Source organism: Papio anubis, chromosome 7, assembly GCF_008728515.1.
Source record: "Papio anubis isolate 15944 chromosome 7, Panubis1.0, whole genome shotgun sequence".
Taxonomy (NCBI): Eukaryota; Metazoa; Chordata; class Mammalia; order Primates; family Cercopithecidae; genus Papio; species Papio anubis.
This window is the reverse complement of record NC_044982.1, coordinates 116,520,388-116,536,735: the sequence shown is the minus strand read 5'-3', so window position 1 is coordinate 116,536,735 and position 16,348 is coordinate 116,520,388. Positions and strand designations below refer to the sequence as shown.

The window sequence follows — 16,348 nt, the reverse complement described above, 5'->3', positions numbered from 1 at the left end:
GACTGGAGTGCAGTGGTGCAATCTAGGCTCACTGCAAGCTTCGCCTCCCGGGTTCACGCCATTCTCCTGCCTTAGCCTCCTGAGTAGTTGGGACTACAGGCGCCTGCCATCAAGCCCGGCTAATTTTTTGCATTTTTAGTAGAGACGGGGTTTTACCATGTTAGCCAGGATGATCTTGATCTCCTGACGTCGTGTTCCACCTGCCTCAGCCTCCCAAAGTGCTGGGATTACAGGCGTGAGCCACCGTGCCTGGCCTCTTTTCTTTTCTTTCTTTGTTTTTTTTGGCATGAGTTTTGCTCTTGTTGCCCAGACTGGAGTGCAATGTTAGTCTTGGCTCACTGCAGCCTCCGCCTCCCAGGTTCAAGTGATTCTCCTGCCTCAGCCTCCCAAGTAGCTGGGACTACAGGCGCCCGCTGCCACACCTGGCTAATTTTTTATTTTTAGTAGAGTTGGGGTTTCACCATATTGGCCAGCCTGGTCTTGAACTCCTGACCTCAGGTGATCCACCCACCTTAGCCTCCCACAGAGCTGGCATTACAGGTGTAAGCCACCGCACCCAGCAGTTTCTTTTTCTTTCTGAGTTGAATAAGATATTCTTTCAATTTTCTTCCAGCCTGAAAACTGTATCATTTCTCTTACCTTAAATCACAATTCTAATTTGAATATTTTAAAAAAGTACTACTGTTACAATATATTAAATTCATATTTTGACTATTTTATTGTCTTTAACAGATTCTCTTTGCCAGTTGAGTTTTACGTAGTGCTTACAGTTAAATGCTTCTGTGAGGTAGTACTAAGACCCAGGTTTTACAAGATTTCCTTACTTCTTGGTGTTTTTCCTCCTGCTCTATCATAGCCAGTTCCTTCTTAATTTAAATCTTAACTCTGATTTGAGTACTGAAGCTAGCTGCTTACAAATATCCACTGTAACTTTCTCACTGTTTTTGGTATTGTCTAACAGTCTCAACAAACTAGAATTCAAAATCATGACTTGAGATTTACAGTGTAAATTTTTGTTTTGTACTTGTAACTGATGATGGAGAACCTATTCATTGAACACACTAGGCACTACTCTAAGAAACAATGGAGAATAAATACATAATTCCTAACTTCAAATAATTTACGGGTTAGTTGGGTAGATAAGTAGTAAGGTGACATATTCAGAAAGAATGATAAGTGCTTTGGCAGGGCAAATATAAGATACGATACTGTGGGAACGTGTTGGAGGGATACCTAACCCAGTTTTTGATCAGGGAGGACTCACCACAGAAATTCACAGAAATTGGAGCTAACATCTGAAGGCATGGTAGTTAGGCTAACCAGGAAAATGTAGCAATACAGAATCCAAAGGAGGAGAGAATGTGCTTTCAAGAACTGGGGGATGGTAAATAGTACTAAAAGGTCCGGGCGCGGTGGCTCACGCCTGTAATCCCAGCACTTTGGGAGGCCGAGGCGGGCGGATCACTAGGTCAGGAGATCGAGACCACGGTGAAACCCCATCTCTACTAAAAATACAAAAAATTAGCCGGGCGTGGTGGCGGGCGCCTGTAGTCCCAGATACTCAGGAGGCTGAGGCAGGAGAATGGTGTGAACCTGGGAGGCGGAGCTTGCAGTGAGCCGAGATCGCGCCACTGCACTCCAGCCTAGGCGACAGAGCAAGACTCTGTCTCCAAAAAAAAAAAATAAAATAAAAAATAAATAAATAGTACTAAAAGGTTCAGAGAAAAGATTTAAAAAGTTAATTTGAAATGAAGTGAAGGAGTGAGGTAGAATGAGAAACCAAACTTCATGGGCTAAAGAATCATTGACTTGAAGGTGGGAAAGGAAATGGAAGCAATAAATGTAAACAAATTACTCTTTTACAAGAAATTTTCCCATGCAGGTGATAGGACAAGATAGCAAAAGGAACAACATGGGTTGGCAAGTAAGTTAAAAGCACTATGGAAACTGCTAAGTGTTCCGAAAAGTATCATGACAAAACTAGGATGTCCTTTCCTCATAATTTTTAGATAAATATAGAAAGACAAGTTGAACCTCTAGAGTTTTGAAAGTAAATGTCACCTGAAATTCTTCATGAAGCTTTATTATTGGATGAGTGAGTTCTTTACTTACATTGTATAACTCCCACATTTTACTACTCTCCAAGCATTTGTACTTTTTTATTATATATATCTTCAGTATCTTTATCCTTCCAGAAAGCAATTTTTGTTTACAGCATCACATGCACATTTTAAAATAAGTACTTTGGTAGCTTAGTTTACAACCTCTTTTGAGTTAACTGTCCTGAGTGGCTGCTTTTAAAAAACAATGTCCTGAGACATTGGAGCACTTTTTTGAATTCATAGATTCCACTCTCCAACCCCAGTCCTTCCCAAGTGTGTTAGAAGCTAATTTTTTAACCTCTAGCAACTTAATGTTTTAGGTTAAAGTAGTTTAGATAATAGCTGTACTGGCCCACCACTGTACTGGGAAATGTAGCTTCGACTACAGTGTCTCTCTATTTTTTTTTTAAATGGAGTCTTGCTCTGTCGCCCAGGCTGGAGTGCAGTGGCATGTTCTCGGCTTACTGCAACCTCCACCTCCTGGTTTCAAGTGATTCCTGCGTCAGCCTCCCAGGTAGCTGGGATTGCAGCCGCCCACCACCACACCCGGCTAATTTTTGTAATTTTAGTAGAGATGGGGTTTCACCATGTTGTCCAGGCTGGTCTCCAACTCCTGACTTCAAGTGACCCCCCAACCTCGGCCTCCCAAAGTGCTGGGATTACAGGAGTGAGCCACCACGCCCGGCCAGTGTCTCATTTTTATGAAGTAAATAATTTGTATATTTTGGCTGTGTGCGGTGGCTCAAGCCTGTAATCCCAGCACTTTGGGAGGCCGAGACAGGCGGATCATGAGGTCAGGAGATCGAGACCATCCTGGTTAACACGGTGAAACCCCATCTCTACTAAAAAAAATACAAAAAAACTAGCCAGGCGAGGTGGCGGGCGCCTGTAGTCCCAGCTACTTGGGAGGCTGAGGCAGGAGAATGGTGTAAACCTGGGAGGCGGAGCTTGCAGTGAGCTGAGATCTGGCCACTGCACTCCAGCCTGGGCGACAGAGCGAGACTCTGTCTCAAAAAAAAAAAAAAAAAATTATTTGTATATTTTAAGAAGAACATATGTGAAGTAGGTAAAGGCGGAGTTGAAATTGTGAGGAAGGGTGGTCTACCCTCCCATACCCCATCCTTGATGCCCCTCTGTGGAATCTTGGTGTTGCTGGAAACACTGCTTGAAAATATGTAGGTCCTGCCCTATATTCCTTTTAACACATTACGTTTTATACACAAGGGAACTGGTGTATAAATACCTAGGTATAATGACCCTAGATCATTTGTTCAGTTTTTATAAACAAAGGGGTTTAGTTGCTGTGTATGTAAAGTGATGCAGATAAATGAAACCTTTAAGAGTGTATTATTTAGTTTCTTTAAGTCCATTAATTTCTTTTGTAGATATTTCATGTATTTTTCATGTACTCTTGATCGGATGTATTTGTGATATAAACAGGGATAAATTTAGGGAATAGATAATATGATCCCCTGGGTTAGGGGAAAGCCCAGGGAGCCATGTAGGTGAACCCAGCTCAAGGTTATGAGGAAACGAATATATCAGAGGACGGAGAAGGAAAGGAAAGTGAGATAGACAGGAAGATATCTGTGATAATAATACATTCCTCTAAAGCACAATGAATATGTATCTTTAGACCACAGATTTGTTTTTTGGTTTTTGGTATTTTTATTTTTTTGCTCTATCTTTCGACATACATGTATGATTTATTTTCCTAACTTTAATCTTGGTATGTGATTAGAAAAGTTATTTTAAAAGAATAAAAAGCTTTTATCTATGTGCTGAAGTTGTAACAAGGTTGAAAGAGGTACATCTCACACGTGTGTGAAAACCCAATGATTACATTTATGAACTATCTTTTTATCTTTTTTTCTATCTTTTTATCTTAAAATGAGCTCTAGACTAGAAGTCAAAAAGGTTGAGACTTAAAAAGTGATTACTTGGTAGCCATTGTGACCATTGATCTCTCTTAAGGATTCCTACTTGAAAAAAGAATGAAGCACATATAAGCGTTTATATATGTTTTTAAGTTTTGAATAAAACATTTTAGAGTTGCTGATATATATATTTACTGTATTTGTCTTTTACAGAATACCCCTTACTGTAATAGCCTTAAAAATCAGGGTCCATTAGTGATGTGGTAACAAGTTAGATCTCCTTCTCTGATGAGGAGTAATGATAATAGACTCCCTTTAAGCTTGATATATATTTTACATGTCATTCTTTCAGTAAACCTAATTGCAGGACTGATACACTTCATATATATATATATATATATATATATATATATATATATATATATATAATTATTTTGTAAAAAAATGAGATGAAGTCTCACTCTGTTGCCCAGGCTGGAGTGCAGTGGTGTGATCTCGGCTTACTGCAACCTCCGCCTCCCAGTTTCAAGCGATTCTCCTGCCTCAGCTTCCCGAGTAGCTGGTATTACAGGTGTGTGCCACCACACCCAGCTAACTTTTGTATTTTTAGTAGAAACGGGGTTTCACCATGTTGGCCAGGTTGGTCTCGAACTACCCGACTTCACGTGATCCACCTGCCTCAGCCTCCCAAAGTGCTGGGATTACAGGCATGAGCCATCGTACCCAGCCCTCTCATACATTTCTTTTCATGTCTTTGTCTATGTATTTAAAAAATATAGTTGATATGCTATATATAGAATTTCTATCCTAACCAGATATTTGTATCTAATATCATAAGTAGCATCAGGAATATTATAGGTACATGTCACATAATGGCTAAATAAAAAGTCTAAGGGAATTTTAAAATACCCTTTATAAGAGCCACAAAAAGAATAAAAGAGCTAGGAATAAACTTGATAAGAAATGTGAAAGATCGCTTTGAAGAAAACTTCAAATACTAAGATAAAAGGATGACTTGAATATTTGAGATAGAAGAAATAGGAAAATCTTGAAAAAGAAGATTAGATTGACAGGGGAGAGTAGAGTGAGGACTAGTCCTACTAGATACAAGAATACTAGATACAAGATACTAGATACAAGATACAGAACAGTGGAACAGGATAGAGTCAAATATATATGAGGAGAGTTTAGTGTATTATCAAGGAGGCATTTCAAATAAGGTAGATTATTTGATACATGGTAGCAGTGGAACAGGATAGAGTCAAATATGCATGAGGAGAATTTAGTGTTTATAGGGGAGGCATTTCAAATAAGGTTGATTATTTGATACATGGTGTTGGAGCAACTTGGTAGCCGTAAGGAATAGAAACTTAAGATTCCTACCTAGCTTCATAAATAAAAGTTAATGAATTCGCAAGTCATAAATTCAACAGTGATGAGTTTCACTGTGTATGAATAAGGAGCTTCTGTATGGCAACAAAATATGAACACTAAGAATTAAAGTGGGGGAAAAGATTTCCCCTACTTATAAATGGCCTATTTCCTACATAAGTAAAAAGCCCCCGTAAATAAGTGAAAAACTCACAGCAAAGTTGGCAAAATATATGAAGAGAGTATACAGAAAAGGAAATATACAGTGTGAAAATTTTTTTGAAATATTATAACTTCATTTATAATAAAAGAAATTCAAATGAAAACTAGAAGTTAGTGCATTTTTCACCTATTAGATTGGCAAAGATCAAGGAGTTGGATCATATACTACCTTGTCATGGACATGAGAAACCAAGTACTCTTGCACAGTGTAAATGATGACAACCTCTTTGCAGGGGAGCCTGATGATAGCTATTAGGTTGTAAATGTATATATTTATTATAATGTCACCTCTACGGATTTGTCGTAAGATATATTCATAAGATCACAAAGATATATATATAGTCAATGCAGTAATGTAGTAGGGGAAAAAAGGGCAGTATAAAGGTTCATTAATAGTAGACTGTAAATAAAATTGTGGTACCTTCCTATAAAGAGGCAAACTTGCACCAGTGTGATACCACATGAGAAATCCATTGGATTTTGTTTTTTTGTTTTTTTAAGACGGAGTCTTGCTCTGTCACCCAGGCTGAAGTGCAAGGGTGCGATCTTGGCTTACTGCAACCTCCGCCTCCTGGGTTGAGGGGATTCTGCTGCCTCAGTCTCCTGAATAGCTGGGATTACAGGCATACAGTACCACACCTGGGTAGTTTTTTGTATTTTTAGTAGACGCAGGGTTTTCGCCATGTTGGCTTGACTGGTCTCGAGCTCCTGACCTCAAATGATCCGCCCGCCTTGGCCTCCCAAAGTGCTGGGATTACAGGCGTGAGACACCTTGCCCAGCCCTATTGGATTTTTTTAGACAACAACAACAAAAAACAAGATGTAGAAGAGAATTTGTGGTACTGTTACAGTGTGTGTGTAAGTGTGTACATTAGAACACCTCTGGAAGAATATGTAAGCAACTGGAAATAGCAGTTGCCTCCGGGTAGAGGAAACAAACAACAGGGATGGGAATGAGGGAGGCCTTTTTTTTTTTTATTGAGACAGTCTCACTCTGTCACCCAAGCTGGAGTGCAGTGGCCCGATCTTGACTTACTGCAACCTCCGCCTCCTAGGTTCAAGCGATTCTCCCGCCTCAGCCTCCCAAGTAGCTGGGACTCCAGGTGCCTGCCCCTACACCTGGCTAATTTTTGTATTTATAGTAGAGACAGGGTTTCACCATTTTGGCCAGGCTGATCTTGAGCTCCTGATCTCAAGTGATATACCTGCCTCAACGCCACACTTGTCTAATTTTTGTGTTTTTAGTAGAGACAGGTTTCGCCACATTGGCCAGGCTGGTCTTGAACTCCTGACTGTAAGTTATCCGCCCACGTCTGCCTCCGGTAGTGCTGGGATCACAGGTGTGAGCCACCGCACCTGGCCTAGGGAGGCTTATTTTTCAGCATAAACTCTGTACTTGTACTGTTAAAAAAATTTGTTTTTAATCATAAGTCTGTATAACTTACTCAATTAAAAATAATTTAGTGGTAAATTATTGCAAAATGTTCTTTAAAATAAGGTAACCATTGTTTGAATCTTTTTAAAAGACATAATCCTCCAGATCATCTAATATTATTTAAAGTGTTTACTTAGTGTCCCATTACAGGATACAGCTTCATTTCAGGATCCCTTAACTCTAACATTTTAGAACAAAGTGTTAGTTACTGTTATCCTTAGCTATTCTGAATAAGTCTTTTCATAACAGGTTTATTGAAATATAATTTATATACTATCCAGTTCACCCATTTAAAGTGATTTTAGTATATTCTATAGAGTTGCGTGCCATCACCACAATTTTAAAAACACTTGATAACCCCCCAGGAGATACTTTTTAAAATTCACCCCCTAATTCCTCCCAAGTCCCCCAGCCCGTAGGCAGCTGCTCATCTGTTTTCTTTGTCAATGGATATACCTATTCTGGACATTTCATGTAACAGAATCAAACAAGGCTTGACATGGTGGCTCACGCCTGTAAACTCAGCACTTTGGGAGGCCGAGGTGGGTGAATCACGAGGTCAGGAGGTGGAGACCAGCCTGGCAATATGGTGAAACCCTGTCTCTACTAAAAATACAAAAATTAGCTGGGTGTGGTGGCGCGCTCCTGTAGTCCTAGCTACTTGGGAGGCTGAGGCACAAGAATTGCTTGAACCTGGGAGGCGAAGGTTGCAGTGAGCCGAGATGGCGCCACTGCACTCCAGCCTAGGTGACAGAGCGAGACTTGGTCTCAGAAAAAAAAAAAAAAAAGAAAAGAATCAATATGTGATCTTTTATGACTGGCTTATTTTCAGTCTTTTACAAGAAATTTCACTATGCAAGTGATAGGAGAAGAACCTTGAAGACAAGGTTCATCTATATTGTGGCCATGTATCAGTACTTTATTTCCTTTTATGGCTGAATAATATTTTATCTGTGGAAATTATATGGAAACAATACTTTTCTTCTTCAGTTGATGGACATCTGGATTTTCATTTTTTGGCTGTTATGAATAATGCTATAATGAACATTTGTGTACTAGTTTTTGTATGGATGTATGTTTTCCTTTCTTTCAAGTATATACCTAGGATTGGAATTGCTGAGTGATATGGTAACCCTATGTTTAATATTTTGAGGAACTGCCTGATTGTTTCCAAAGTTGCTGTGCCATTTTACATCTCTATCAACAGTGTACGAAGGCTCCAATTTTTTACATCCCCACCAACACTCATTATTAATATTATCTGTCTTTTTTTTTTTCCGAATAGAGCTTCACTTTGTTGCCCAGTGTGGAGTGCAGTGGCGTGATGACAGCTCACTGTAGCCTTGACCTCTCAGGCTCAAGTGATCTTCCCACCTCAGCCCCCCTGAGTAGCTGGGATTACAGGCATGTGCTGCCACACCTGGCTAATTTCTTAATTTTTTGTGGAGACAGAGTCTCACTATGTTGCCCAGGCTGGTCTTGAACTCCTTGCCTCAAGTAATCCTCCCCTCTCAGCCACCCAAAGTGCTGGGATTACAGATATGAGCCAGTGTGTCCTGCTTTCTCTGTCTTTCTAATTATAGCTGTTCTAGTGAGTGTGAAGTGGTGTTGCTTTGTTTTGTTTGAGACAGGGTCTCATTCTTTTGGCCATGCTGGAGTGCAGTGGTGTGTGATCTCAGCTCACTACAACCTCTGCCTCCCAGGCTCAGGCAGTGCTTCCACCTCAGCCTCCCAAGTAGCTGGGACTCCAGGCATGCGTCATCATGGCTGACTAATTTTTGTATTTTTTGTAGAGACAGGGTTTTGCCATGTTGCCCAGCCTTCGTGGTGGTTTTGATTTGCATTTCCATGATGCTGAATGATACTGAGCATTCTTTCATATGCTCATTTGTCTGTCTTTTTATATTTAATACAGATGTTGTTGCCCGCCATTCCTAAGATGTATGTGTGTTCAGTGTATTTGCATGTCCAGATTTCACCATGAAAAGTTCATTTTAGGAGCCCATCTATTGTCAAACTGGACATTTGAGCCACTGTAAGAAATGTGACCTTATCAAGCCCTATTGAGTCACTGTTTATAGTGATTTTTCTGATCATGTCTTTGTTAAGTTCATGTTTTATTTTTCTTACAGTATTTCACTGGCCTTGAATGTGGACATAAGTTTTGTATGCAATGCTGGAGTGAATATTTAACTACCAAAATAATGGAAGAAGGCATGGGCCAGGTAAAGACACCGAGTTGTTTCTCACTTTTTTGTTGAATTTCCTATGGTGTTCAGACCCTTTCACAAATTTGCACAAATAAAAACAGGTGAAGCTTTGTGTATCATGAATCGCATGGGGAACATTTTTCTAGATTCAAACAACTAAAGGTAGTAGGCTTTTTCCTAAAGTAATGTGGCATTCCAGTTAAAGAGCCACTCCAGGTAATGTTTTCTCAGCCGGCATCAGTATTGGTAGATGTGAACTGAAGCTTGTTGCACAGTTTTGTAAGATTATCTTGCTTTTACCTTTAAAGTTGTGTGTTTAAAAACCAATCACTCAGGTTAGCAAGTCTAGTTGCTTTATGGTGATAAAAATACTCTCACACATATTTCCTTTAAGGAGAAAGGGAAGGATTGAGATCCTATAAACATTAAGGTATTCCCAGAACCTAGCAAAGTGCCTGGCAATGGTAAGCATTCATTAAATATTTGTTGAATGAAGACAGTTTAAATTTCAATCTTTTTCAGACTATTTCGTGTCCTGCTCATGGTTGTGATATCTTAGTGGATGACAACACAGTTATGTAAGTATTTTTGATAGATTCTGCATGTGAATATTGGTTAGTTGGTTAAACCAAATTAATTTTTACTTAGCACCTCAAAGGAAGTGAAACTTCTCAAAGTCTGAAGAAACTTTTACATCTACATTCCATTCCTTAGTAGCAGTACAAAAGTCCATTTGTAACTTGGTTAAACGCCTGATCACTATTCTTACAAACTTAGAAATGCACGGTAGCTAGCTAGATTTTGATAAACCTTGGGATTGGAGATTAGATTGTGCATATGTGTTAGTTGAGGTGCTCTTGGAAGCAGATCCCAAGATAGAAAAAAAAGTGAAACTGACCCATTGTGGAAGAGCATATGTGTAAGGTAAACAGCAGGAGCAGATAGACATTGATGTAAGCCTGACATCTGTTAAAGGCAAGAAAGAAGGAAGATTCAACAGGAAGAGACTTCACATGATACAGCTATGAGAGTCTTTAGCAGCCCTGTGGGGGAACTTCTGTGCATAGATTGCCTATAGAGGGATACCTTAATAAGTAGAAAGAGCTGGGCCCAGTACGCTTGATATGCTCAGTCATCGACGGAGACTACCCAAGGAATCGTGGTCTTTGCTGAAACACTGCTACTGATTTCAGATACACTACAGCTGGAGGCAAGCTGGAGGCTTTCAGCTAACAACTCTTCTTGTGAAAGGTTCTTTCTTTTTTTTCTTTCAACTTTTATTTTAGGTTCAGGTGTACATGTGCAGGTTTGTTACATGGGTAAATTCCTTGTCGGTAAGCTTTGATGTACAAATGATCCCATCACCCAGGTAGTGAGCACAATACCTGATAGTTTTTCAACTCTTGCCATCCCACGCTACTCACTCTAATAGTCCCCACTGTCTTTTATTCTCATCTTCACGTGTATTCGCCGTTTAGCTCCCACTTAAAAATGAGAACATGCGATATTGAGTATTTCTGTGTTAATTCATTTAGAATGATGACCTCTAGCTGCATTTGTATTGCTGCAAAGGACATGATTGTGCTGTCTTTTTTATGACTGCGTAGTGTTTCATGGTGTACATGTGCCACCATTTCTTTATCAGTCCACTGTTGATGGGCATCTAGATTGATTTCATGTGTTTGCTATTGTGAATAATGCCACAGTGAACATACTAGTGAATGTGTCTTTTTGGTAGAGTGATTTATTTTCCCTGTGATCTCACCAACATCTGTTATTTTTTTACTTTTTAAAATTATTTTTTTGTTTTAATTTTTTTTACTTTTAAATAATATTCCTTATGACTGGTATGAGATGATATGGTACATCATTATGGTTTTGATTTGCATTTCTCTGATGATTAGTGTTATTGAACTTTTTTTGAATCTGTTGGCTGTGTGTATGTCTTCTTGAGAAGTGTCTATTCATGTACTTTGCCCCTTTTTTTTCTTTTTTTAAGTGAAAGCAAATTTATTAGAGAAGTAAAGAAACAAAGGAATGGCTACTTCATTGACAAAGTAGCTTGCTTATTTTTAAATGGGATTATTTGTTTTTTGCTTGTTTAAGTTCCTTTTTAGATTCTGGATATGAGGCTTTTTTTGGGTATATAATTTGAATATTTTCTCCCATTCTGTAGGTTGTCTGTTTACTCTGTTTTAATAGTTTCTTTAGCTGTACAGAAGCTCATAAGTTTAATTAAGTCCCACTTGTCAATTTTTGCTTTTGTTGCAGTTGCGTTTGGGGACTTTGTCATAAATTCTTTGCTAAGGCTGATGTCTAGAATGGTATTTCCTGGATTTTCTTCGAAGATTTTTGTAGATTGAGCTCTTACATTCAAGTATTTAATCCTTTAGTTAATTTTTGTATATGGTGAAAGATACAGGGGTTAAGTTTCATTCTTCTGCATATTGGTTTGCCCATGCTGGAGTGCAGTGGTACCATATCGGCTCACTGCAACCTCTGCCTCCTGGATTCAAGCAGTTCTCCTGCCTCAGCCTCCCGAGTAGGTGAGATTACAGGTGTACACCACCATGTCCAGCTAAGTTTTGTATTTTTAGTAGAGACAGAGTTTTGTCATGTTGGCCAGGCTGGTCTCGAACTCCTGACCTCAGGTGATCCGCCTGCCTTGGCCTTCCAAAGTGCTAGGATTACAGGCGTGAGCCACCGCACCCGGCCAATAACTATTTTCAGTTTGTGATGGCAACAAATCGTTGCCAAGAGAATTGTCTTATAAATGACCAGAGTGACACTTGCTGCCACCTTCTTGAGAATGCCTAGTCTCGAAGATGGATGCTCACTTTCTTTTACTTCCTTATCAATATCGGATAAACTAAGGGCAGAACCTTGTCCTAATAACTATTGGCTGACGTTTGCTGTCACCGGTCCTGGTGGTCCATGCCAGGTTTAGATAATTTTTTAGGCTAAGGTCAACTATCAGAAATCATTAGGATTTGTCATACCCAAAAAGCATTATGGGTAATACATGTGTAACTAAGGTGCATTTGTTTGGCAAGCAGGGCATCTGACTTTTGGCCTGATAACATTCCTTATTATTATTTATTGATATAAAATCTGTAACATAACACTCATTTTAATTACAGTCATCCTTGGTGTACTGGGGATTGGTTCCAGGACCTACACCCTACACCCTGAATATACCAATCTGCACATGCTCATGTCAGCCCAGAAGAAACCATGTATACAAAAATTCGACCATCCATATATGCAGGTTTCACATCCCACAAATAACTATTTTCGATCCACATTTGGTTGAAAAATATTCATGTGTAAGTGGACCCATGCAGTTCAAACCTGTGTTAAGAAGCAATGGTTTTTTTTTGTTTTTTGTTTCTTTGAGATGGAATCTCTCTCTGTTGCCCAGACTGGAGTGCAGTAGTGGCATGATCTCGGCTCACTGCAACCTCTGCCTCCTAGATTCAGGTGATTGTCCTGCCTCAGCCTCCTGAGTAGCTGGGATTACAGGTGCCCGCCACCATGTTCAGCTAATTTTTTTGTATTTTTAGTAGAGATGAGGTTTCACCCTGTTGGCCAGGCTGGTTTTCAACTCCTGACCCCAAGTGATCCGCCCACTTCTGCCTCCCAAAGTGCTAGGATTACAGGCATGAGCAATTGCTCCTGGCCAGCAACTGTATTTTTAAGTATGTAATCCAGTGGCTTTTAGTATATACATAATATTATTCTAGAAACATTACCTAATTGCAGACTGTTTTGATCACCTTATATCTATTAAGCAGTCATTCGCTACTCCTTTCTCCCTCTCTGGACATTTCATATAAATGGAATCATATAATATGTTGCCTTTTGTGATTGGCTTCTTTAATGTTTTCAAGATTCATCCATGTTGTATTATCAATCAACACTTTATTCCTTTTCATTGCTGAATAATGGTTCTATTATATGGACATTTCCATTTTTTACAGAAATGTGTTATGTGAACATATGAACATTTGTGTACAAGTGTTTCATTGAACACCTGTTTTTTTTTTTTTTTTTTTTTTTGAGACGGTGTCTTGCTCTGTCGCCCAGGCTGGAGTGCAGTGGCGTGATCTCCACTCACTGCAAGCTCCGCCTGCCGGGTTCAAGCCATTCTCCTGCCTCAGCCTCCCGTGTAGCTGAGACTACGGGCGCCCGCCACCATGCCTGGCTAATGTTTGTATTTTTAATAGAGACGGGGTTTCACCGTGTTAGCCAGGATGGTCTCGATCTCCTGACCTCGTGATCCGCCTGTCTCGGCCTCCCAAAGTGTTGGGATTACAGGCGTGAGCCACCGCACCCGGCCGTAAGCACCTGTTTTTAATCTCTTAAGTGTATATATACCTCAAAGGAGAATTGCTGGGTCATGTGGTAATGCTATGTTTAACTTTTTTTTTTTTTTGAGGTGGAGTCTCGCTCTGTTTAGGCTGGGTACGTGCGTGATCTCGGCTCTGTAAGCTCACCTCGGGTTGCCATTCTCACCTCAGCCTCCCCAGTAGCTGGGACTACAGGCGCTACCACCACGCCTGGCTAATTTTTTTTTTTCGTATTTTTAGTAGAGATGGGGTTTCACCGTGTTAGTTAGGGTGGTCTCGAACTCCTGACCTTGTGATCCGCCCGTCTCAGCCTCCCAAAGTGCTGGATTACAGGCATTGAGCCACCGTGTGACTGCTATGTTTAACTTTTGTGGAACCACATGAATTATTTTTAGACCACAGGTTCCACTTCTGTGAAACATGGAGATTTACTCATTTAAAAAATATTAATTGAACACTTTCTACAGGCCAGGCACTGTACCGGACACCTGGGTATCCTTTCTTGGGGTTGGGAGGAGAAAGACAATGATTATACAGATAACTGTCTAATTAAAATTATGATAATTTCTATAAAGGAGATGTTTAAGGTACCATGAGAATTGAGAGGGGATCTATATCCAAACAAGTGTAGAAACTCAGGAAAGGCTTCCTTGAGTAATACTTGATTGTAACTGAGTGAAGTAATATAGTAATAGCGTCTAATATTTTTTGAGTGCTTACTATCTGCCAGGCACTATTCTAGTCTCACAACCGTATTTCTGATATCTATTTTTACAGATTAGTAACCTGAGGAATGGAAAGTTCAAAGAATTTACCTTCAATTCATAGCTAGTGAGTGGTGAGGCCGGCATTCAAACCTCGGCTCTCCCATCTTAGAGCTCCATTATAGTATTCTTGTCTTTCCAAGGGAGGCAGCCTTATGCAAAACCTCTGATGAAGGGTGGTACTTACAGTTTTGAAGGAAATACAAGAATACGAATGTGATAGAAGTGCACTGAAAGTGGCACAGGACAGGGTGGGATCTTGTGGAAGGAGAGAGGCCTGTGAAGCTCAGAAGAGTCAGATGAGGCCAGATTGTCTGTTCATTTAAAATATTTTAATGGGGTTGAGCTACAGGCATGTTCTTCCTGTCTTTCTCAGTGGGAATTCTTTTTCTTGTAATACACTCAGGAGTGTTTACCATAGAATTAGTGAAACTTAAGCTTCAGGGTTCCTCACGACGTGGGCTCCTGTGAGTTCTGGAAATTCTTGTGAATTATAGAGTGTTCAGAAGAGGCCAGGATGCAACCAGTGAGCATTTCTGGTTAATTTCCAAGAGCTCTCAGAGGAAGAAGGCTCTTAAAATTATATGAGCTTTAGGTGTCACAAAACCTGGATCCATTTCTTAACATTTCTGTCAGCAATATCTGTCTCATTTCACATACTGATTTGGGTGGGGTGTCTGAAGGAAGGTGGCTGAGAATTGCTGTCTTTTAAGGCATGATATCAGAGTCAAAAGACCCTGAAATGTGCCTAAACTTGTCACTAGTTGGTAAGTCATTAGGCTGTAATAAAAACTGGGTAAAAGTAGAGTATTTAAAAAATAAGAACCATGGAAAAAAAAAGTCTACGAAAATAAAACTATACAGACTTTGAAATTATTGTTTTGATCAGTACAATTACATTTGTTGATAGCCTATGTGCATTTCAGTATTTACAGCTTAGGGCATAAACATGTTGTAGCCATTAGCATAAACAGCTTTGGAAACTATGTTTTATAAATGTGGAAAATACTCTTGACTGGAAACTTTCTAATCTATTTTTATTCTTGGTTTCAGGCGCCTGATCACAGATTCAAAAGTTAAATTAAAGTATCAGCATTTAATAACAAATAGCTTTGTAGAGGTAAGTGATTTGTTTTCCTTCTTGTAGGAAGGAATTCTGTTTATTAATAGAAATACTATTTTTAAAAATTATCATTTATTGACAGTAAAAAAACATCTTTACCATATTTCGAAGCATGCCAAAATACCTTTATTCTCAAAAGAGTATGACAGGCCGGGTGCGGTGGCTCACGCCTGTAATCCCAGCACTAAGGGAGGCCGAGGTGGGTGGATCATCTGAGATCAGGAGTTCAAGACCAGCCTGGCCAACATGGTGAAACCCCGTCTCTTCTAAAAATACAAAAATTAGCTGGGCGCAGTGGCACAAGCCTGTAATTCCAGCTACTTGGGAGGCTGAGGCAGGAGAATCGCCTGAACCTCGGAGCCGGAGGTTGCAGTGAGCCGAGATCGCGCCACTGCACCCCAGCCTGGATGTCAGAGCGAGACTCCCTCTTAATAGAAAGCAAAATAAAATAAAAGAGTATGAGAAACCAGTAAGTAGATCTCTCCATATATCTTGACCTTGGATAATAAAATCATTTTTAGTGTATTCTTTCTTTCTTTTTCTTTACCATAGCAGAGAATTGTAGTAGATTACTAATCGTGTCATGTTTAACCATGTTTGAGATTCTAACCTACTTCTTTCTGCTTTCGTTTAGGATTTCATTACCAGTAAATCTTGTTAATAAAGAATGCATATCTGCTATTGGACCATGCCTTTGCCCATTTGTTCTATGACTCCTTTGTGCTACAGTGGCAGAGTTGAGTAGTTGCTACGGAGGCTGTTCTGGCCTGCAAAACCAAAATTCTTTACCCTCTTGGCTCTTTACAGAGGAGTTGACCAGATCCTGTATGACAACATCAGTGTAACTTGGTCTTCTAATTCTAAAAAGTAATTATTTCTGTTAGAGATTAAACCT

The 16,348-nt window shown here is 39.7% G+C and overlaps 1 protein-coding gene and 1 pseudogene across 1 annotated transcript in view; one reads left to right on the top strand and one right to left on the bottom strand.

Annotated features, from left to right (window-relative positions):
- Nucleotides 1-16,348, top strand: part of ARIH1 (ariadne RBR E3 ubiquitin protein ligase 1) — a 149,906-nt gene that overhangs the window by 110,047 nt on the left and 23,511 nt on the right. The window contains 3 exon segments of the mRNA XM_031668518.1: nt 9,140-9,232; nt 9,740-9,795; nt 15,384-15,450. Of these exon segments, the coding sequence (XP_031524378.1) occupies nt 9,140-9,232; nt 9,740-9,795; nt 15,384-15,450 (216 nt within the window).
- Nucleotides 3,874-3,958, bottom strand: LOC116276281 (annotated as a pseudogene).